This window comes from Bos mutus, chromosome 22 (assembly GCF_027580195.1).
Source record: "Bos mutus isolate GX-2022 chromosome 22, NWIPB_WYAK_1.1, whole genome shotgun sequence".
Classification (NCBI taxonomy): domain Eukaryota; kingdom Metazoa; phylum Chordata; class Mammalia; order Artiodactyla; family Bovidae; genus Bos; species Bos mutus.
In genome coordinates this window covers 63,084,751-63,106,601 of record NC_091638.1, presented here as the reverse complement: position 1 = coordinate 63,106,601, position 21,851 = coordinate 63,084,751, and the positions used below count along the sequence as shown (strand labels likewise).

The following is a 21,851-nucleotide window of genomic DNA, read 5'->3' as shown; positions in this document are numbered from 1 at the left end:
GGGTTCCCCAACATGAAATGAGGGTTCTCTTCTTCGAACTCTCCCCAAGTCTCAAACGCCTGACCTTTTAAAACAACCCTGTCCTCGTTCCGTTCACCAGTGGAAGCAATTTCAAGGGCTATGGAGGGTGTGCAGGCAGAGTGTGCTTGGCAAGGGGTCGGCACTGGGGCTGCGGGTGAGCAGAGAGCTCCATCTCTAGGGACGCGGGCAGAGTCGTCTGGACGGCAGCAGGAAGGACTCCTTGCTGGCCTGGGTGGTGGACTCCAGGGCCAGGACCCACCTCACGCTGGGATGCTCTTGGGGCCCAGCTGCAGGCCCTCTCCTCCAGGAAGCCCTCCAGCCTCCAAAGCGGCACCCCACCCCCTCCCTAGACCCCCTGTCCAGCAGGCAGGAGCCTGCAGAAACCAGGCTGCGAGAGGTCCCGAGGGAGTTTATTGCCAGTCTGCCTGGGGCCAAGGTCATTGGGCTTTGCCCATCTTCCGGGGCACAGGCTGCCTCCAGAGGACCAGGAAGACGATGAAGTTGACGGCGAACTGCACGTGGCCGAAGACAGGGACGCCGAAGCCGCGGTACAGGAGGCCGCCCAGGGTGGGCCCCAGGGTCCGCGTCAGTGGCTGCACAGAGGCGCAGAGGCCCAGCATGGTTCCTGAGGCGGGGGAGGGTGGGTCAAGCCTGGCCTGGCCAGTCCCTGAGCATCACTGCCCCAGCGGCCCGAGTCCTGGACACGGCCCAGGTCTCCCTGTCCCCCCGTCCCCAGCTCCGCACCCCAGCTCGCTCCACCTGGCCTGCCTGCCGGTCTGCTCCCTGCAGGCCATGCGTGGGGAGCACTGCGGCCTCCGGATGTGGTGCCTCTGCCCTGCTCCAGAAAGCGCCCAAGCACAGGAGGAGCCTGGGAGCAGGGCCCCAGGTCGTGAGCCAGGCGCCACCCCTTCCAGTCTGCCAGGGACACAGCACCCCAGCCCAGCCCGGCCCAGATCGGGGAGGCCCCCATGTGGGGGCTGGGCTGGGGTGTAATGTGGGCCACGATACACTCCAGGTCACCCCCATGACCTTTACTGCCCTGGAGTGGACTGGAGGGAACACCCTCACAGGGCGGGGGAGGTTCAGGTGCTCAAAGGGCGCCCCCTTCTTTGCAGTTGTTCCCCAGGCTCACCTAGCTGCCTGCACCCCTTCTACCTGACCCCCCTATCTCTACCCTCCCCTTGTAAGCTGTGCCCTATGCGGGCCACCAAGCAACGTGTGCCCACAGGTCCAGGCTGCCGGGTCCTCAGAGGCTCCTCTCTGGCGCTGGAAAGCCCCGCCCGCCCGTGGACCAGGTGGGCGTGGCCTGGCGAGGCCCCGCCCAGGCTCAGGGCCCGCGTAGGGGGAATTTCAGAGCAGCCCCTCCCACCGCCCACAGGCCCCGCAAACACCAGGGAGCAATTACCGCCCCCTCTGCCCTCTCCAGTTCCCAGGCTGGCGCTGGGAACCAGCTCTGGCTCCTTCCGAGCTAAGAGGTGGTGCCCCTGGCAGCTGGGCCCGCTGCTCTTGCTTCTTTGCAGGCCCTGCCCTCATCTCTCCAGGTCTTCCCCTCCTTCCTCCTCCTGGCCTCTGGGCAGAGCCGGCTCACTGCCTCCAGGAAGCCCTCCAGGACCAGTCTAGCCTCCCAAGACCACAAAGTCACAGATCTGGGGGGCCCTGGGGGTTTCCAAGGCAGCCCTGAGGAGACGCCTTGTCCGGCAGCCTCCCCACTGTCAGCGGGGACTCTGAATCTGTCTGCCCCTCCTGGACACGCAGGTGGATGGACAGAGGGTCAGCTGGGGCCCTGAGCTCTCTGGCCCTGCTGCTGTGGAGGCCTTTGACTGCAGCCAGCCCACAGGAGCCCCTGGCCTTGACCAGCCCTATGCACAGGGCAGTGTGGGGCTAGAGCCTGGGGAGCATCAGGTCCAGGGACCACCCCCCAAGTCCGGATTGGAAATTCCCCGGCCTCCAGAAGGAAGGCGGGCTGCAGAGTGGGATGCGGGGGTGTGTCTGGGGGGTGTCTGAGCCCCACTGGGAGGCCCAGGGGCTTCTTAGACTGAGGCTGCTGTGAGCCTTCGGTCACTGGTCCCTCGGGAGGCACCTGAGCCTGTGCCGGCAGGGACCGGGAGGTGTCCCCACGCTGACCCCACCCTCTCTGGCCTCCTGCCATTCTCTGTGCCTGGCCCTCTTCCTAACCAGCCTCCGCAGCAGCCTTTCTGAGCCTCACCCCACACCCTGGCTCAGCTGGGGCCGGCCTGGGATGCCATCTTTCCTCCCCTTCCTAGTGAAACCCTGTGCATACTTCAACCAAATCAGATGCCACCTCCAGGAAGCCCTCCTCCCTTCCCCCAGGCTGGCCTGGGGCTGATCAGCAGGGCCTGGTGCAGGGCCTGGTGCAGGATTCTCACCTGAACCCTCTTGAGGGCCGCCACCCCGACCCTGCCCACTCAGACCCCTGGCCACCCATCCTACCCAGTGCCCACTGGGTCCCAACCCAGGGCAGCTGCTTGGCCCCAAACTGCTCATCAAGCTCCCCAGAGAGCAGCGCCGGGGAGCCCCCCAGGGCCTGCCCTTCACCCGGCCCGGGGACCTCACTCACCTGTGTCTGAGGTCGAGACGGCCTTGGTCAGCATGCTGTCGGTGACCACGTTGAGGGCACACATGCTGAAGACCAGGCCGGGCATCAGGAGGCAGAAGTGGAAGACGTTGGCCATCAGTGCCTGGCGGGAGGCAGGTGGAAGCTGTGGTGACTGCAGGGGTCGCCCACCCCTGAGGTCCCTCTGCGGTGGTCCTGGGTGGGAGTTGGGGGCAAGAGAGCCTCGGGGCTCAAGTGCAGACTGGGCACCTGAGGAGGGTCAGTGGAGAGGGCCTGGGACCCTGCTCTTTTCAGGGATAGTGGGATGGAGGGGGGGTCTCTCACCATAGCCAGTCCCACCACGCTGAAGACCAGCACGCTGGCCCGGAGCAGGTCTCCCTCGGAGAAGTGGCTGCTCAGCCGCCCAATGACCAGGCCCTGGATGACCTGGGTGAGGGCGAGAGAGTGGAGGTGGGCACAGCCGGGCCTGGGAGGGCGTCTGGGCTGTGGCTGACTTGGGGGCCTCCCCTGCTGCCCACGACCCCTGGGCCCCTGACACCAGCCCCAGCAGCGACAAGGCACAGGGCAGAGGGGCGAGCCTGCAACTCCCATGATGGCCCCAAGGTTCTGGGGAGACAAGGCCTGCAGCCTGGGGGTCTCACACACGTGCACACACATGCATGCACACACATGCACCCACCCATGCACATACATGTTTCACATCCAGAAATAATTGCATCTCTGCTGTTTCAGGTGTGATGAAAGTGAAAGTGTTAGTCGCTCAGTCGTGTCCGACTCTGCAACCCCATGGACTGTAGCCTGCCCCAGGCTCCTCTGTCCATGGGATTTTCCAGGCAAGAATGCTGGAGTGGGTTGCCGTTTCCTTCTCTAGGGGATCTGCCGGATCCAGGAATCGAACCTGGGCCTCCTGCATCGCAGGCAGATTCTTTCCCATCTGAACCACCAGGGAAACCCTGAAAGGGCTGGTTAACTCCTGACAGGGATGGGGAGGCCGCGACTACAGGGCGAAAAGCTCACAGTGTGGCCCTGAGCCCAGCCCTGGGGCCCTGGGGAACCCCCTCCCATGTGCCCTGGCCCACCACCACACTCCTCGGTTCCCTCTCGGCTATCTGGTCTGAGAGCTGGGAGCTGCCACAAATGGGGAGGCTAGGGCATGCAGGGGCTGGGGGTGGAAGGGGCTGGACTGGGACGTGAGCCCAGGGCCCTGGTGGCCGTGTGGGGTCCTCCAGCAGCTGGCCCTTCCGAGGCCTGGCCCTGGAAGGCAAGCGCCTCGGCCACCACCTACTGGGGCCAGGGTCCGGGCCAGCGGGCCACTACTCCCACGGTGACCGGATAAACTGAGGCCCGGGGTCCCAGAGTGGGGTGGGGTGGAGCCCAGGCTGGTGGGCTTGTCCTGAGCCTGGGCAGGAGAGGAAAGGGCCACAGGCTCCCCGAGAGACCCCCCACTGTTGCTCAGCTCTCCACCTCCAGCTTTGTCCTCCTTGTCCTGCCCCCCACTGCCCCCCACCAGCTCAGCCCCAGGGTCAGCCAGCCAGGGGCTGGGTTCAGCTCCCCTTCCTGCCCTCAGCTCCTCCCCATGGGGGTGGGAGGAAAAGCCCAGAGCGGGGACACCCTTGACACCTGGGATGTGACTCAGAGGACAAGCCCAGCCCACAGACCGTTCCCAGGCCGGGGTGAGGCTCCCTAGCTGGTCCGTGCCTCTTCCACCAGGCAGGCAGGAAGTGCCCAGGGGAACCGTGAGGCTGGAGCAGCGCCCACTGGAGCTGGGGGTCAGTGTCCCGGGCTGGGCTGTGTGACCCGGGGTGGGGGCGGGTCCAGCCCCATGGACCAGGAGGGAGCCCTCTCCTTGCTGCCTGCCTGGCATCATGAAACCGTCTCAAACCACAACCAAGGGTGTCCTTAAAAAAAAAAAATCCCACTTTCACGCTTGCTTATCTTCATTTTGTTTGTTTAAAGGGAAGATCTACTTGACAAGTTTCTTTCAGTACTTGACACCCCAGAGGAAACCAACAAACCAGGAGAGATTGAAATCTGTCTCCACTTTTCATACAGATCCCGAGACCAGGACCCTGATGCGCTGGGAGTCAGCTCTCCCTTTTCCCATTAACTTAAAAAAAGCCTAAGCTTTCCTGCCGTCCAGGTTATTACCTGAAACCAGAGTTAGTGAACTAGTAACTAGAGTTAGTCAGAAACTTCACTTTCTCCCAACCCTCCCACATGGAGACCCTGTCCGCTCACCCAGCCCACTCCCTGCCGCCCTGGCCCGCGTGGCCACCACCTCCCCCAAGGTCACACGGGCACAGGCACACAGTTGCCCCTGCCCACCCCTGCTCTAACACAGCCTAGGGGCGGGGGCAGCCAGCTGGTAAGACCACACCCGGCCTCCACAAGGCCCCACCCACAGCGAGTACATTAGTAAATCCAGGTCCTTCTTGGCTTTGCAGCCTACCCCCCATGCAGGCCTTCAGAGCACAGTCCTCTCCCCTCCGGCCGTCCGAGCCGCCCCAGGGCCTTTGCACCTGCAGCCCCTCCCTGTGTGAGGCTCTCTCCCTCCGGGCCTCTCCCTGGGCCGGGGGAGAGCCCCCAGCTGGCTGGCCGTCCCACCGAAACAGCAATCTCTGCCTTGACAAGGGCCCTGATTCTCCTGGGTTTTGTCTCCCCTGACCCACCAGACGCCTAGGTGGTGGGGGCTTGTCTCTGTTCCCCCTGCAGGACACAAGCTCCATCCCTGCAGTGGCCTAAGGGCTCAGTGGGGGGGCCCCCCCAGGAGGGACAGAGGGCTGCAAGTGCCCCCCAGGGGAGGAGAGTGAGTGCCATCCCTTCCACGTTAGGACCACATGGGCTGTCCTCATTGAGATCCCAACCCCAAGGATCCCCACACACAGGGAGCTGGGAGACGCAGTGAGCCCCTTGGGTGGGGCAGGAAGAGCTTTGCCAGGGCAGCTTCAGCAGCTGCGGGTTCCCCTCCCCAGACCCCCGGTGACCAGCCCTACCCTGGATGGGATGGAGGTGACAGAGGCCCTCTCTACAGACATAGCTCAGGGCCTCAGCTGCCCCTACCTTCGCCTGCGGGACTGAAGGCCTGAGGCCCGGCACCCAGCCGCTCTGCAGGCTCCCCCTCCCCAGCCCCCTCTTCCTGGTGGGCCTGGGGGAGGGTCCCCAGGTCGCACCCAGGTTCCCCCACGCCCACCTGTCCACCCCATCATTACAGGCACCGGAGCCCCGGGCCCATCACGGCAGACCCACCCTCACCCTGCACCAGGCCTGAGGCTATCAAGGTCTGTCCCTGGGGGTCTCAAGTGGTCTGCCGACTTCAGCCAGGGCCTGGCCTTGGTCTCCTGGCCTCAGGGAGCCCAGGACGAGCTCAGGCCCCTGGAAGGCTGGGAGCAGCTCTTTATTTTACTTGTTTAAATATATATATATATATATATATATATAGTTTTTAATTATTCATTTATTTTTGGCTGCAACACACACATGCGGGATCTCAGCTCCCGCACCCAAGGATCCAACCTGTGCCCCCTAGAGTGCAAGCCTGGGGTCCTAACCACTGGACCGTCAGGGACGTCCCGGGAGGGGCCGGTTAGAACAAGGCTCCACGGCCCCCAGTTCAGAGCATCCGTGTTATTGTTGTTTTATGTTTATCTATTTTCCCCCACCAGCCTGGCACTTCCCAGTCCACGCAGCTAGGCCCACGGCGGGGTGGGGGCCAGCCCCTCCCCGGAACGGCTATTTCAGTCCGGGGTCCAGCCCAGCCCCGGGCCCAGAGGCTAGGGCGGCAGATGGCCTGGAGGTGCGGGACTGCCACCCGCTTCCGGAGAGGTTCAGCGCTCCCTCCGCTGCCCGCCAGATCCCAGAATAGCCCCTCCCGCGCGCCGGCTGTCAGGCAGACGTCCCGGGGGGCGGCAGGCACGTCGCCACCTGTCCCCGCCACGGTCGCACCGCCGGTGGGCAGGCGCGAGGCACACAGAGCCCAGCCGTTCTCCTGGTCATGCGCCCCCCACGGGGGTCCACTCCCCACCCCCAGCTGGCCTGGCACCACTGGTACCCAGGTGGACGCGGGGAGGGCCATGGGCCTCTGACGTGTTTCCTGAAGGGAGGTTGAGGGCTCGCCAGCCCCCAGTGCGGATGAAGCTCCCCCCTCCCCTCTCAGATGGGACCCCCCGGGCAGATGGACGGGCAGAGAGTTCGCGTGCGTGTGTGCTAAAGTCGCTTCAGTCGTGCCCGACTCTGTGCACTCTGGCCATAGCTGGTCAGGCTCCTCTGTTCATGAGATTTCCCAGGCAAGGATGCTGGAGTGGGTTGCCATGCCCTCCTCCAGGGGACCTGCCTGACCTAGAGATCAAACCTGCGTCTCCTACGCCTCCCACATTGGCAGGCGGGTTCTTTACTGCTAGCGCCATCTGCAAGGCTCGGGCAGACAGGGCACGCGGGTGCAGACGAAGCTGTGGGAACCGTGAGCAGGGAGAGAGGGGACGAGCCAGAAGCGAAGGTGGACGGGGCACCTGAAAGGTGGGCATGCAGGATGGCTCCCGTGCTGCTCAGAAACCGAGGGGCTGGTCTGTGAGGCCCTGGGACCCTGGCAGTGCCGGGAGCCCACCCACCCGGTGTGCCCGGCACCCACTCACCATCTGGAGGACCCCGAAGAAGGACATGAGGTAGCCGGCCTGGGCGGCCTCCAGCTGGAAGAAGTCCATGGAGATGATGGAGAACATGACCATGAAGAGCCCTGGGCGGGTGGGGGTCAGGGGTCAGGGGTCAGAGGTCAGGGCTGTGCAGCCATGCCTGTCTACCCCCATGACAGTTGGCCCGCCGGGGCACCAGGGGCCTGCCCGCGGTGACCAGCTCAGGAAGGACCGACGCGAGCCTTCCCCAAGGGCCTCCCTGGTGGGTCTGCCCCACGGGGCTGCCGTGGGCTGTGAGTGAGAAGGTGCCCGGAGTTGCCCTTGCCCGGGGTGGGCAGACCCCAAGGCTGTCTGGAGGGGTGAGGGGATGGGAGACCGGGGGGCCCGGGCATGCCCGGTGGGAGGGTTTGGCCCCAGAACTGAGGTCGATGACCTGGGTTCCCATTACTGTGCCCCCCTGAGCGTCCTGGGGCAGGTGAGCTGGGAGGGGCTCCCCCGATGGCAAGAGCAGAGCGTGTCTGCAGAGGAGGGGCTAACCTTTTAGCGCCCACGTGGGAACGCCTGAGCACCTGTGAGCGAGGCCTCAGTTGTTCTCTGCAAGGCTCCCTGGGTGGAGGACCCCCGACACAGGCTCGGAGGGGTTGCTCCTGGGCCTGATTGCTCAGGGGTGTCCCCAGGCCCCTGAGAAGGGATGCAGGGGTGGGCAGAATGCGTGTGTCCCCCTGCAGACCCACTGTCTTCTCTCGGACTGTCCCAAGAGGCCTCGGAAGCCACTGGGCAGGGCAGCGAGAGCTTTCGTGAAGCAGGGGTGACTGGGGCCTGAGGCGAGGGGGAGACCCTTGGTCTGTCCTCCTCCTGGCCCGGGCACCCAGGCCTGCACCAACCGGTGGGCTGCGTCCTCCCTGGGACGGATGTGGGCCTGGGGCCCAGGGGGCCTTGGAGCACGAGAGGCCGGGCAGAGGAAGGGCGGTGCTCCAGCCGCGGACCCCAGAACTCCCGGCCGCGGACCCCGGAACTCCCGGCCGCGGACCCCGGAACTCCCGGCGGCGGACCCCGGAACTCCCGGCCGCGGACCCCGGAACTCCCGGCCGCGGACCCCCGGGACTCCCGGCCGCGGACCCCGGAACTCCCGGCCGCGGACCCCGGAACTCCCGGCCACCCTGGCCCCGGACTCACCTATGGGGAGGCCGCAGATGACCTTGACCAGAAACACCGGCAGAACGCCTGGCTGCAGCAGCAGGCGGGTGATGGCCTTCAGATCAAACACGCTGGCCTTGGGTCTCCCTGGGGCAGGCGGAGGGGCCGTCAGCCCACCGGACAGCGGCTGAATGTCCCCGGCCCTGCGGGCCCATTGCCCGGGGCACAGCCCCTGCCGCCACGGCTGCTCTGGCTCGCCGTGGTCTTGGCAAAGTGTCCCTGAAGGGAGGGCTGGGCTGGGGGAGCGCGGGCCCCAGGTCCAGGGTGCTGGCTGCTGGGGGCGGAGGGCTCACGCCTCACACTGGCTGCATCCCCAGGGGGCATACCTGGGGGCTGTAACTGGCCAGGCGCGTCTGGTAGGGACGCCCCGCTGGGACACGCCTTGTGTGCACCTGGACCAGTGTACCTCCTGGGGCTTACCTGGCAGGGCTCACCTGGCAGTGTGGTCTGGGCGTGGGCGCTGGCCCCCTTGGTGCTGGCTGGGATGCAGGTGACACTGAGGAGGGCTCCCAGGAGGGTGACCACGAAGGCCACAATGACCGGACACTGAATCCTGGGGGCGGCGCGAGTGGTCACAGGGGGCTCAGGCCCCAGGCCCCGCGGGCCCCCCGCCCCATCAGCCGCACTGGGGCTCGGACAGCTTGTTCTCAGCTCTCGCCCCACCCCTCCCACCTCCCCCGGCTTCGGTCTGGAGGCGGGACACGGGACCCTCAGGGCGCATTCATTAGGGGATGGGTGAAGGAACAGACCCTTCCATCCCTGGGGGTCTCTGAGGGTGGGCGGCCGTGGGGGTGGGATGCTGAGCCCCAGAGGGGTGGGGGCAGGGGCCTGGAGTGGGCAGCCACAGTCCTGGGGATGCACGGCTCCCAGCCTGTTGAAGGGTGAGAAGGCTCCCAAAGGACAGGGTTGCTGTGAGCCCTGGGGGCCATGTTTGGGGAACGAAACCCAGCAAGGGGGATGCCCCCCAGACTCCCCTGGACATCCCTGGCAGCGCCAAGAGTCCCGCCCACCCTGGGGAGCAGGACACTGAGGCTCCTGAGGGAAAGACCCGGTCCCCAGAGCCCTCCGGCCTCCGCCTCGGCAGGACTGGAGGGGCTGCCCAGCATGGAGGCTGAGAAAGCGACTGTTGGTTGCCCTGGGTGACTCAGGAGAGGCGCGACACTGGCTCACGGTGAGTGGGGTGCCAGGTGGCACTGGGGCCGGGGCACCAGGAGCGGCTGGAGATACTAGCCCCGACGTGCCCAGTGGGCCAGGACCTGGCTTTGAGTCTCAGCCCCACGCGCCCACGTGGAAGGCCGTGGGACCCCCATGGGTCCATTTGTGTCTCGGGGGCCGTCAGCCCTCCCTGCTCTCCTGGGGCAGACAGGCCGGCATTTAGTGGGTCTCAGGAGGCCCCACTTCCAGGAGGGCGTTGGGCAGGCTGGGCCCACAGGGTGGGGGGCCTTTGGCCCCTAAAGACCCAGGACACAGCCCTTAGGGCGCCTGCCTACCTGCCTGCGCTCCCACCAAGGCTGTGACTCAGACTCTCCCCTCGGCTTTCACTTCTGAGGGTGTGCTTCCCCTCCGTGGGTCAGCGCAGGGACACTCCGCCTGTGACCCCCCCAGGGCCACACAGGCAGGCCTCTGCCTCCAGTACCAGCCAGGCCGTGCATGTCAGCCAGGAGCAAGGGCGCTGGGGCCTGGCCCTTCTGACTGTCCCCTTTTCCTCCTGAAGGCTAGAGGAGAGAAACAGGAGCTTCTTACTGAGCCAGGCTGCGTGGACCTCCAGGCCTGGGCATGGCAGAACACCCTGCCCCTCCACAGCAGAGAAAACTCCTACACATCCTGCAAGGGCCCTCTCTGTGAGGCCCTGCCCGCCTCCACAGCGGGTACCTTATCCTCTGAAAAGGGCTTGCTCTACTCCAGGGCCACTATCCGCCCCCCAGGGCGGGGGGGCCTGGGTGGGACCCTCCTCTGAGACCCCCATGGGCCAGACTGTGGACCAAACGGACGACAGCTGTCCTGGCCCAGACCCCATCAGTGTCCTGGGAGAGGCTCCCTGCGCCCTCAGACAGGGCAGCCACGAGCTGCCCCTGACTCTCCTCAGACTTCAGACAGAGGACTCTCCCGCCCCAACTTCAGCACAGGTGCCCACACGTGCCCACACGTACACATGCACAGCACCCCGCGGAGCCCCAGGGAGGACGGGGATCTCCTCCACGTGGGATCAAGGAAGCCCGTGGGGACTCCATACCAGAGAGGCTGGGCCCTGGCCACCCTCATTCCTGGGCTGGGACCTGCCGGGGCTCATACCGCTGGTCAGGGCTGCAGCGGGCCCTGAACCCCACCCCTCCCCACGGGCCCGTCTCTGGTCCCCCGGCCGACGCCACCACCCGGGATGTGGAACATTTGAGCTTTCTGGCTGCTCAGGCTCCGGACAAATGGGTGTGTCCATCGGCTGCCAGGTGGGAAGGGTCAGAGGACCCTGGACGCCCCTGGGAGAGATGTGGGTGGGTTTGGACCCCACAGCCCCCTCCCCAAGATGGCAGGGACACCCCAGCCCTGGTAGCCAGAGAGAAGGGCCTTTTCTTCAGGACTGTGGCCTCCGAGGCCCACACGTCACTGCTCTAGGCCTGCCCGGGCAAGGACAAAACCAGCTTTCTTTGCCAGAGGCCCCGGAAATGCGTGAGAGCAGAGGCGGCCACTTAGATGGTTATTTTGGGAGGCTAGTGACAAGCGAGGGGTGGGCAGTTGGGCGCCAGGCCCCTTCTCTGGGGGGTTCTCTCCTGTCCCGTGTGGGGTGGCCAGTGAACTGAAGGGGCATGGGGCTGCTGGCAGGCCCCGGGAAGGTGTGGGGGCCCCTACTGCCCGGGGAGCCTGGGGTGTCCTGCACGCGTAGCGCTCTCTGACTCCCCCGGGCAAGACGGCAGAAAGGCGAGTGGAGGACGGGGGAGCTGCCCATGGTGGGGCTTCTCAGTGGGGACCCCCTCCTGCCTCCTGCCTCCATTCGCCCCTGCTCTGTCGTCAGCACACCCCCCGAGTCTGCCTCCGGCCTGGGCACCTCTGGGGTGCAGCTCAGGCAGGTGGGGCTCTGGGCCGTCTGTCCCCTGGCTCATTGGACCGTTTTTATTTAATACAAACTAGGTGTGGGCCATGAGGCAGGCAGGTTCGTGCCTTTGTCCACTCACTCCCTCTTGCTTTCGGTCGGATGGGTTGACGGGAGACCGAACAGACAGACCCTAGAGACCCTCGAAGGCCCTGGGTCGGACTCAGGGCACCGAGTGCTCTGTCCCTTCTCGGTGGCTAGCTTGCTGGGTGACCACCTTTCCTCAGATGCCAGTGAGGGCTGGGCTCCCAGGGGCCACCCTCCCAGGCGCCTGCTTCCCGCCGGGGGATGCCTCTGGAACCGGCCACGGCTGGTCGCGGCTGCCACGGGCACTGGTCAAATGTCAGCAGCCACAAAAACACTGCCTTTCATCCTTATCTCAGGGCCTGGAATCTGCTGATCTGACCTTATCGGGCGGTGGGAGGCCTGTCCACCTGCTCACCTCGTGTGGGCTCTGCACACTCATCCTCTCTGCCCGACACCGTCCGACTCCCGCCCTGATCTGAGGTGACCACTCCTCGTGAGCTGGAGCTGCCCTCCCCATCAGCTCCAGGGCTCCCAGCGGGGGACCGCTCCCGCCAAGGCCCCCCTCAGGGCCTCCTGACCTGCGCACCCCAGTCCTGTCCCTCCTGGAGGGGCCTGGGGTCAGCTGGGCCCAGCTTCAGGTGGAGCCTGGCTATGAGGGGCCTCCTGGAGTCACCAGCCACCCGGTCTGAGCTTGGGGGGAGAAGCCCCCTGTCCTAGCTGAGCCCTGGCCACCGCACTGTGGGTGGAACTGTGTCTGACAATGGATGCCTTAAGGGCCACCCCTGACTCAGCCCCCCTCTGGCTTCAAGTGCCAGAAAACGGCCCTGAAGCCGTGTCCGGCCTAACCCTTCGTGGTCCAGCCTCTGTGCCCGCCAAGCCTCTGCCCAGGCAGGTCCCCAGACAAGCCCCCAGCTCCTTCCGCCTTTGCGCGGGCTTTCCCGGAGCCCTGTCCGGCCGACAGGTCTAAGCTGAGGTCCAGCCCCACTAATCTCAGCCATTAGCGCCCCCCGTGGACCCCCGAGGGCCTGACGCACCAGGGTCCACCTGCAGGGCCTGCACGACCCCCGGGTGGGGAGGCGACACGGCCTCGGCGAGTCCGGGCAGGAGGCAGCGGGGCAGGCAGCCTGCCTGCCCCGAGTCGCCTCAGAGCTGCTCAGGGCAGCCCCGGTGTCTGCTCATCAACCCGGGTTTTAACTGGGCTGGGAGCCTTCCATCAGCAGGGTGAGGGCTTCCTGTCCCCTCGTCCAGGGGCCAAGGTATGGTCCTGGGGGAGACCAGCCTTCCCAGGCCTCCAGATAAGGAGGGGGTCACACTGACCGAGTCACAGTGCCCCTTGGGCATGGCGTGGGACTGGGATCACTTAGCTCCCAGGAAGGCTGGCCAGGGACACTGAACCCAGCTTGGCCTGACCTCTAAGGTCTGTGGCTGGAGGCGCTCCCAGCCCCAGCTTGGATAAGTAGCATGCCCGGGTGGGTCACCTCCAGGGGGACAGAGCCCTTGGGTGCTGGCCTGCGGGCTCAGTGATATCTGTGACTGTGGGGCAGCCCCTTAGTGCCTAGAGGAGCAGGGGGTCCTGCAGAGACCCCCACGCTAAGTCTAGCTCGGGCCTGGGGTTGCACTCTCAGCAGCGCCTGACAGGTGGCCCCTGTTTCTCAAACGCCTGAGCTGATCCCCCGGACTCCCCTCTAACTTCGCCAGGATCCAGATGCGGTGGGCTAGGCAGGCTGGTGCTGCCCACCCTGGGGGCACGAGGCCCCCCTGGGGGAGCGGGTGGTGGAGGCCTCCCCAGGCTGCGAGGTGCCAGGCTGGGGGCTCAGAGTCACGGAGCTGCCCCTCACCTGCTGAGTGACTCAGGGCGCAGGTCTTGGTGCTCTGTGGTAGCCAGGCCTCCCAGCCCTGAGCTGCAGGCTGGGCCTAAACCAGTTATACCAGTACCTAGCCCAGGGCAGCAGCTGCCAAGGCCACTTCCTCCCTCCACCTGCTCCCTGGTGGTGGTGGGGGCTGGGGCACAGTTGGGGCCTTTAGGGGCCTTTAGGGCAGGGGAGGCTGGGATGGGCAGGCAGAAACAGCCAGGGAGACCTCACCCCCAGCTGCAGTTTCCATCAAGGGGAAGGAGGGGTGGGAACGCAGCCTCTGCATCCCGCCTGCCCTTGCCGTGGGCTGTGCCGGGAGGTAGAGCAGGTTGAGCCTAGCAGAGAGGCTGGACAAGGAGACAGGGGGCCAGCCCCTGCTGTGGGGCGTCGGGGTCCCAGAGGACCCCCACTTCCCGGGGCCTTGAGGGGGTACTGGGAGCTCCACTGAGGGGGACCTTACCTTCTGTGGGGCTCCGGTTTCCCCACCCATCAAAGAAAGAGCCTTAGACCTTGGGATGGAATTGGGAAGCTGATGGAATTGGGAAGCTAGTGGAATGCCCTGGAAGGTGAGGGAAGGGATGGGGTGAATTTGGGGGCTTCTAGGAGGAGGAGATCAGTCCTGGGTGTTCATTGGAAGGACTGATGCTGAAGCTGTAACTCCAATACTTTGACCACCTCATGTGAAGAGTTGACTCATTGGAAAAGACCCTGATGCTGGGAGGGATTGGGGGTAGGAGGAGAAGGGGATGACAGAGGATGAGATGGCTGGATGGCATCACCGACTCCATGGACATGAGTTTGAGTGAACTCCGGGAGTTGGTGATGGACAGGGAGGCCTGGCGTGCTGCGATTCATGAGGTCGCAAAGAGTTGGACACGATTGAGCGACTGAACTGACTGACTGAGGAGGGGGAGGGGAGTGAGTGGTCTTTCCTGGGTCAGCAGCTACGCTGGGGACAAGGGCAGGTAAGGACAGGAGGGATGAGGGGGCTGGCCCGAGGAGGCCTCTGGGTGTGTGTACTTCGCAAGGTGAGCAAACCTGCCCAGGGCCCAGGGAGGCAGGTGGCCGGGCTGGCCGGTGAAGCTCCGGTCCTGGTTCTGATCCTGACCCGCAGGGTCAGCAGGTGGGGCTGCCCCTGCTCCATCTGTCCTCACTCCCCAGGTGCTCCTTCTCACTCGCAGCCCCTGACCCTTTCTCGTCTCTCCCTGGGCACACAGAGGCCCTCTGTCTCATCCCGGGGCCCATCTACCGAACCAGGCTCCCACCCACGCTGAGCGGGGAGGGAGGCGGCCCGGTCCAGGGGGAGTCCGCAGTCGTGGGCAGTGGGTCCTGTCCTTGACCCTCAGGCCTGGATACCCCCTGAATCCCATCTCTTCGGGTCCTCCAGGTGGCTTTTCTTAATTCCTGGCTTCTAACACGAAGTGCTGGGCCCCAGCCCTCCTCTGGAGCAGTTCCCAGGGCTTAGAAACCCCCCACTTGAGAGCACAGCCCCATTCTCCTCCCGCTCAGACCCCCCATCAGTCCACTCGGGAACTCCTTCATGCATCTACCAGGCACCAGACTTACCCTGGTGGGGACCCAACTCCCATGGGTAGCCAGGGTAGCAGGGACCTCAGCGAGGCCCATGGCTCCCCCAGGCCCAGCCCAAGCCCAGGCACGGCCTTGCATTCACACTTACACCCCAGCCACCAGCAAAACCAACCCAGATCCCGCCGCTGCCCTCTGCGCGCCACGGCCGCCCCTGGTCCAGCCGCGGTGCTCTCCCACATGGAGCAGTTCAGTCCCCACCTCTGGTTTCCCTGTTGTGGTCCCAGCCCGCACAGTCTCAACACAGCAGCCAGGTCACCCCGGGCCCCTGCTTCAGGGCTCCACGGCCTGACGCGCTGCCCACCCCTCCTCAGTCCACTCCAGCCTCACAGGCCTTCTCGCGTCCACATGTGAGGGCCTTTGCCTCCCTGGAGGTCCTCCCGCCTGACGTTTGAGGAATCCACGTGGTGTACGGCACTCGCTTGTCTAAGCCTTCAGACCCCGCCCACCGCATAGGCCACGCCCCTGGATGCCCACGCCCACCCGGAGGTTCCAGCTGGTTCCCCTCCTGTGGACTCACCAGGTCAGGGCGCCCATGGGGAAACCAAGGCCCCGAGAGGCGGCGGGGCCGGGCTGAGGGCCTGGGTGGTACAGAGCCGTCTCGTCCTTGCTCGTCCGACCTGGTACCCACACCCCGCCTGGCTGGCCAGCCCCAGCCCCGGCCGGGCCCGCGCCCCGGACACTCACCCGCACGAGCTGCTCAGGGTTCCACCGAGCAGGGAGCCGAAGATGAGACCAACGCCAAAGCACAGGCCCAGCCGGCCTAGGGCCGCGGGCCGCTCCTCAGGTGTGGACAGGTCTGCGATGACCATCTGGGCAGCTGGCGGGTGGGACGCAGGCTGAGCCACGCGGACCCCTCACGGAGCCCAGGCCACGCCTCCCCACTGCACCTGCTCCCCACAGGCCACGCCCCTCCACTCCTCCGACCTGCCCCCTCCCTGTCACCCCCGCGTCACCAGCTGCACCCCAACTTGTCCCTAGGCCGCATGCTCCCCACCCCCTCTACTCAGCCCCGTGGAAGCACAACCCACCCCGTACATCACCCCTCCATCAGCGTCCAGGGCCCCTGAGGGTGGCGTCTGCCCCTCCCCTGGCTCGGGCCACGCCCACACCAAGCCCGCGCCCCGCCCCCTGCCCCCTCCATCCAGCCCTGGGCCCCGGCAACTGGGACATGTTGCCGAGGGCGCCCTACCTGGTAGCGTGTGCATGAGTGCACCCGGCAGGCGCGAGGCGAAGAGCAAGGCCACGCCGGGCAGGGCGCGGATGCAGGCAGCGGCTAGGAGCAGGTAGAGGGCGGACGAGGCCAGGAAGGACAGCGTGAAGGCTGCCCGCGCCCCGTGCTGGTCTGCAAACCTGGGGGGCCCACACCCATGACCCTCACCGGCAGGAGGCAGGGGTGCCCCCTTCTGCCCCACACCGGCCCCTTGGGAAGGCCGGGGAGCTGGGCCGCAGAAAGGTCCGGGTGCCGTGAGGGTGCGGGAGGGCCCGGGTCCCCGCCTCCCTCCTCGCAGGGCCTGTTTCTCCACCCTTCCAATGCGGCAGTCTTCAGTGACCTTGGGGAGTCTGACCCACTCGGTCACTCCCCCTCTTAGTGAATAACTTGTGGGATGCATGCTTTACAGAAAGCTCTTCCTGGGCGCAAGTGGGGAATGCCCCCCACCCCCAAGACCCCTGCTCTGTCCTGCGTTACCGGGTCTGGAGCCCCTTCTCTCCCACGGAGTGACTCTGAGATCTGACTCCTGCCACACTGATCTGTCCACGCCAGGGTTTGCAGGAGGGTGAGCCCAGCACCCCCAGAGCACTGAGGCTAGTGGGAGTCCCAGTTCCCAGAATTCTCTTTTCCAGAAAAGTTGCTGGTGGAACCCCCCAGCTCAGTAGGGCAGGGCATTTATAGCCACAAGAGCCTCACCAGTTACATCCTCTCTCCAGCCACAAACCAGAGTTAGTGGCGGTTCTGTGTCGGGACACCCTGGGAACAGCGGCTTAACCCAGCACTAAAGGGGCCAAGTCTGAGCAAGCTCCAGGAGATGGTGAAGGTCACAGAGTCAGATACGACTGAGCCACGGAACAACGAAGGGTCAAAGTTCATCCATGCCTCAGGGGCTGCCATCCCTCTAGTGGGGCCCAGTGTGAGGTCTGGGAACTTGGAGTCACCCAGGCCATGACCTCCCAAGGGCAGGCATGGGTCATCACGGGATGAGGGCCCCCAAACTTCCCCACCCCGCCATACCTGCCGAACACAGGCCCGCCCAGCAGCTGCAGCACACCAAACACAGTCTGCTGGTAGCCAAAGGCGACCGAGTCCAGGCCCAGCCTCCGAGAGAGGTACTGAAACATAGGAGGGGTCGGTGGGAGGGGCCTGGAAGGCCCCCAGCACCTGCGATCCGGAGTCCTTGGTGGGAAGGGGGAAGAAGGGTAGCTCTGAGCAGCGTGTGAGGTGATCAAGGGTCTGGCTCTGACCGCCCCATGAGGCATCTGGGGTGACCTGTGACCCTGGACTCAGCTGCTTATATCGTAGCGGGGAGCCTGACAGGGCCTCTGGGTCCAGGCTCCAGGGACTCAGAACTCGGTGAGGGCAGCTGCTGGCCCCCCTTCCCTTCTTCGGGATACACCTCGAGGGTGTGAGGCAGACCCCATCTTGCCCTGGCTCAGCACTCAGTGTCTAAAAGCCCTTGGACCTCAGCACATCTAGAACTGACTCCCGGTTTTCCTCTAAGACCAGCTCCTGCTGATGCTTCCACCCTTGCGGTGCCCGCAGCCCGTCCTGGCTTCAGCGCCTTCTCCCCTCCAGCACTGATCCCACGGCTGCCCCGGGGCCTTTGTACTGGCCAGCCCACTCCCATGTCTCCTTTAAGGCTTTGTACAGGGTCGCCTTCTTAGGGCAGCCCCGCTGGGCCCAAACCCGCCACGCTCCTCAGCAGCCCCAGGTCCCTCCTGCAGCACAGTCTAATGACACACTGTCACAGGTGTCACCTAGCTCAGGAGCACCAGCGCTGGGGTGCCTGTGGTCCAGTCCGCACTGTGCTCTGCGGTATTCTGAGCTCTGAGGACAGGCACTTGGGGTACCTGCGAGCATTTGTGGAGCAGACACATGCCCCCCGCCCCCGGGAGAGCCGGTGGGAGGGCAGGTGGCACTGGGAGCCCCGAGTTCTCAGGATTTCATGTTCCAGCAGCGGCTCTCTGAAGGGTAGCAGGGCACCTGCTCGGGCCCCTTGGCTGCTAAGGAGGGGATACAGGGCTTGGACCAGCCTGGTGGAGGTGAGCCGGGCTTGGGAGGCAGGGGAGCTGGGCTTGCTGTTTGGCCAGGGACCCCCGCCATGGCTGGACTTGTGACAAAGGCCATACCCGCTCCCACACAGATCCGCAGGCCCAGGCTGCTTATGAGAATCTCTTGGGGAACTTTTAAAAGTGGTCAGTGGCTAGGGCCACAGTCCCACCCAGACCAGGTAGACAAGGACCTCTGGAGCTCCAGTCTTCCAAAGTCCATTGGGAGCTGCTGCCCCAGGAGGGCGAGTCCCAGCAGGCCAGCTGCACACGGGGGTGTGGAATGAACAGACAGGAGTGCACGGGGGAGGGTGATGAGTGGGTGGGCACCAGTGAGCCATGGGGGCCACAGAAACCCAGGGGCTGCTGGGGGCCAGGCAGAGTCCAGACCAGGGCAGGCAGCAGACAACCAGCCGGATTGGTCCCGCCCTCACATCCTGGCTGGGGAGACGGAAGCGATCCAAGACCGTGACATACAGTGCGGGGTGTGGGCAAGCCTCAGGAGGCCGGACCAACCAGGACCGGAGGGGAAGTGACTCCGGGTACCTGGCGGGTGCTAGGGGGAGGGCCCCGCTGCGGGGGAGATCTGCGGAAGAGGGCTCAGCGGGACTAGGAAGTGAGACTAGGAAGTGAGCCGCATGGGTGTCAGGCTGGTGGGTGAAGAGGGCCACGGCCTCGAGCTGGGGCGGGAGCAACAGAGCCCAGGACTTGCTGATGGGGGGCCCAGAGACACAGTCCCGGGGTGCCTCAACTGGCTCAGCTCCAGTACGGGAAGGGGCCCCAGAGAGAGGAGCCTGGCAGCATCAGGCCGGACCATGGGCCCTGCCGGAGCCGGAAGGAAGGCGAGGGGGATGGGGCAGGCGGCCTGGGGAAGGGTACTCACGGGCATGATGGAGAACTGCATGAAGAGGCAGGTGAGCTCCAGGGCCGCCAGCACGTACGTGAGCAGCACGACCCCCGAGCGGCCCAGGGCGCCCATTCCGCTGGGGGCCTGGCCCTGGCCCCCGGGGGCCCCGACTTTCCGCATGCTGGGCAGGTGTTGCTGGAAGACCCTGCCGGGATAAGAACGGGAGGCTGCAGGAGCGGGCAGGGAGCAAAAGTCCTCCTGAGCTGGGCGAGGGTGCTGAGTCATGGGGCGGGAGGCGGGCGGCACCCAGAGGGCCCAGGGGAGAGGTCGGGGTGCTGGACTCTCAGCGGGGCTCTCCAGCCTCTTGCCGCCGAGTGACCTTGGGCCGGTCTTGCTCTCGGAGACCAAGTGTCCCTTCCCTCCTCGACGGCCGACTCTGGGGATCTGGGCACACGGCCACCATGGAACCAGAGATGCGAGCCTCCTGTCCAGCGTGGGCTGGGCTTAGGGCCTGACTTTGAGATGGAAACTGAGGCCAGAGTGGTCACTGACCGCAGCTGAGGTAGGTGACTCGTGTGTGTGTGAGTGTGTGTGTGAGTGTGTGTGTGTGTCAGGCAGGTCTTTAGGCCCCCAGGGCCCCGCTTCCAGCACCCCTGTGAAGCGCTTCTCAACCGACAGCCTACTTTGCCCAGCTCCTCCACCAGGCCAGAGGGCCTTCTGGAGCATCTGGGGGTGGGCTGGAGGGGCAGCTCAGCCTTCCAGGCCCTCCAGGCAGGGTAGCCAGGCCCTGTCTGCTCCCCACACCCCACCACCAGCTGTAGCCAGAGTCTGTGGTTCCATGGAGGCCTCCACCAAGTTTTGCCAAATGAACACCCAGCTGTACAGTTGGGCCCAAGGGTCGCCTTCAGAACCCAGACCCAGGGGTGGGGAGGGGGGTGACATCAAAGAAGGACCTGGGGCTGTGCCCAGACTTCCCATCCTGGGGTGGGGAACTTGCAGGGAGCAGCGGCAGAGGGTAAGAGCGGCCGGTCAGGGGCACCTGGCTGGCAGGGGTGCTGAAGGGAGCTTGGTACCTGCCTTCCCAGGGATCGGCCTGAGCTCCGTCCTGGCGAGGTGAGCCCTCGTGGGGTGAGCTCCGGCCTTCCTGCCCTTCCAGGGCTGGGCTCAGGCCCCGGCCCACTCAGGGTGCCCTGGGACACCGGCCCACTCAGGGTGCCCTGGGACAGCTACCCTCCCAGGGTAGTTCCCCGCCCCCGAGGCCAACCCGGACACCCCGCCCCCCGCCCGCGACCTCCGCGCTCTCATTGGCCGAGCCCGACACGCCCCCCGGCGGGCACCGCTCCGCCCCGTGGCCCTGGACCGGCCCTCTCCTGCTTTTTTCCCCCGGACTGCTGGGGGAGGCCGGAGCTCAGACCGCTGGAGCAGCTCTGGGTGTCCAGTCTGGGTTTTGGGTGGGCAAGATGGGGCGGAGGGAGGCAGGGCGGGCTGGGAAGGAGAGAGGTGCAAGGAGAGGAAGGGAGAGGGCAATGCCTGGCTTGCCCCCTGGGTGGGGTCTGCAGAAAGCCAGAGGCAGGCAGGGAGACAGATACCTCCTGGGAACTGCTCTTGGTCCCACGTCGCCCCGCAGTTACTGAGATGCTGGTTCTCTCCCCTTTCACACTGCGGCGCGCCCACCAGCTTGGTCAGGGCCATCAGACCCCCAAAGTATGCAGGTCCACCTGGCTTCAAGCTGTCCTTCCAAGGGACTAGCTCATGCCCCCTTGCAATCACCCAGAGCCCCTGCCGGAGCCCAGGGAAACACACAGACTCCCTCTCGGGTCACAGTTTCCCAAATAAATGAGCAGAGGTCCACACAGGACTCTGCCGCCCACGACCTGCCTGCAGCTCAGAGCCAGGCCAACGTCAAAATCCATGTCCCCTCCGCCATGCGTTACCCTCAGCTCAGGCAGCTCTCTAACTGCAGGGACCGGGAGCCTGAGACAGGTGGGGCAGGCAGCCCAGGAGCCTGCTGTGCCTGTGTGTGTGTGTGTGTGTGTGTGGGCTCTCAGTTCTGTTCTTGTGACCCCATGGACAGTAGCTTGCCAGGCTCCTCTGTCCATGGGATTCTCCAGGCATGAATACTGGAGCAGGTGGTGATCTTCCTGACCCAGGGATGGAACCCGCATCCCCTGTGTCTCCCGCAGGAGGGTTTTTTACCGCCGTACCACCCGGGAAGCCCTGGTGCCCAAGGAGACAGGCCGAAGTCCAGCAGTTACGCGTGGAGTTGGGGGAGACCCAGGGCCACTGCGAGGCCTTTCTGGGAGGGGCAAGAGGGCCCTCGGGCCTCAGGGCCAGTGGCTCATGCCCCTTCTCCCAGAGTGGGCCTGTGATGGCAACAGACTTGAGTCCAAAGGCAAGGGCTATGCAGGAAGGGGCTGCTTACTCACCTCTCCCTTCCTCCTGCGGCACACAGGACCCGCGGGTGGCACGGGGCTGGCTGGAGCAGCGGCAATCAGATCCGGCCTGAGTATTCGTCACAACAGGCTCTGTGGGCAGGGAGCTTCCTGGTCTGGAGGGAGCTGGGAAATCCATTCACTTCACCCGGCAACTGCACTTCCCGTGGACCTGCTCCCCCCACACAGAGCAGTCACAGCCTCCGGCCGGATCTGAGCGGGGCTGGGGAGGAGGGCTTCTGAGAGGAGGTGACACCTCTGCAGAGTCCTAAGGATGAGCTGGAGGTGCCCCCACCACACACCCGCTGCCTGTGATGGTGGTGAGGCAGGCGTGTGCA

General features: G+C 65.4%; 1 protein-coding gene across 3 annotated transcripts; it reads right to left on the bottom strand.

Moving 5' to 3' along the window:
- Positions 1-421: 421 nt before the first annotated feature.
- Positions 422-21,667, bottom strand: SLC22A18 (solute carrier family 22 member 18). 3 transcript variants are annotated; one of them, XM_070358878.1, is made up of 11 exons: positions 21,508-21,611; positions 19,118-19,286; positions 17,201-17,298; positions 16,163-16,323; positions 15,658-15,790; positions 8,853-8,971; positions 8,398-8,505; positions 7,225-7,325; positions 2,921-3,022; positions 2,600-2,720; positions 422-646 (listed from the first exon to the last, which is right to left on the bottom strand). In XM_070358878.1, exons 2-11 carry the CDS (start codon positions 19,259-19,261, stop codon positions 459-461), a joined length of 1,275 nt encoding a protein of 424 aa, XP_070214979.1. In that variant the 5' UTR covers positions 19,262-19,286; positions 21,508-21,611; the 3' UTR covers positions 422-458. The 3 variants fall into 3 exon arrangements, with proteins under 3 accessions (XP_070214979.1, XP_070214980.1, XP_070214978.1); XM_070358879.1 differs by lacking the exon at positions 21,508-21,611 and adding an exon at positions 20,155-20,306; XM_070358877.1 differs by lacking the exon at positions 17,201-17,298 and having other exon boundaries at positions 21,508-21,667.
- Positions 21,668-21,851: the final 184 nt, after the last annotated feature.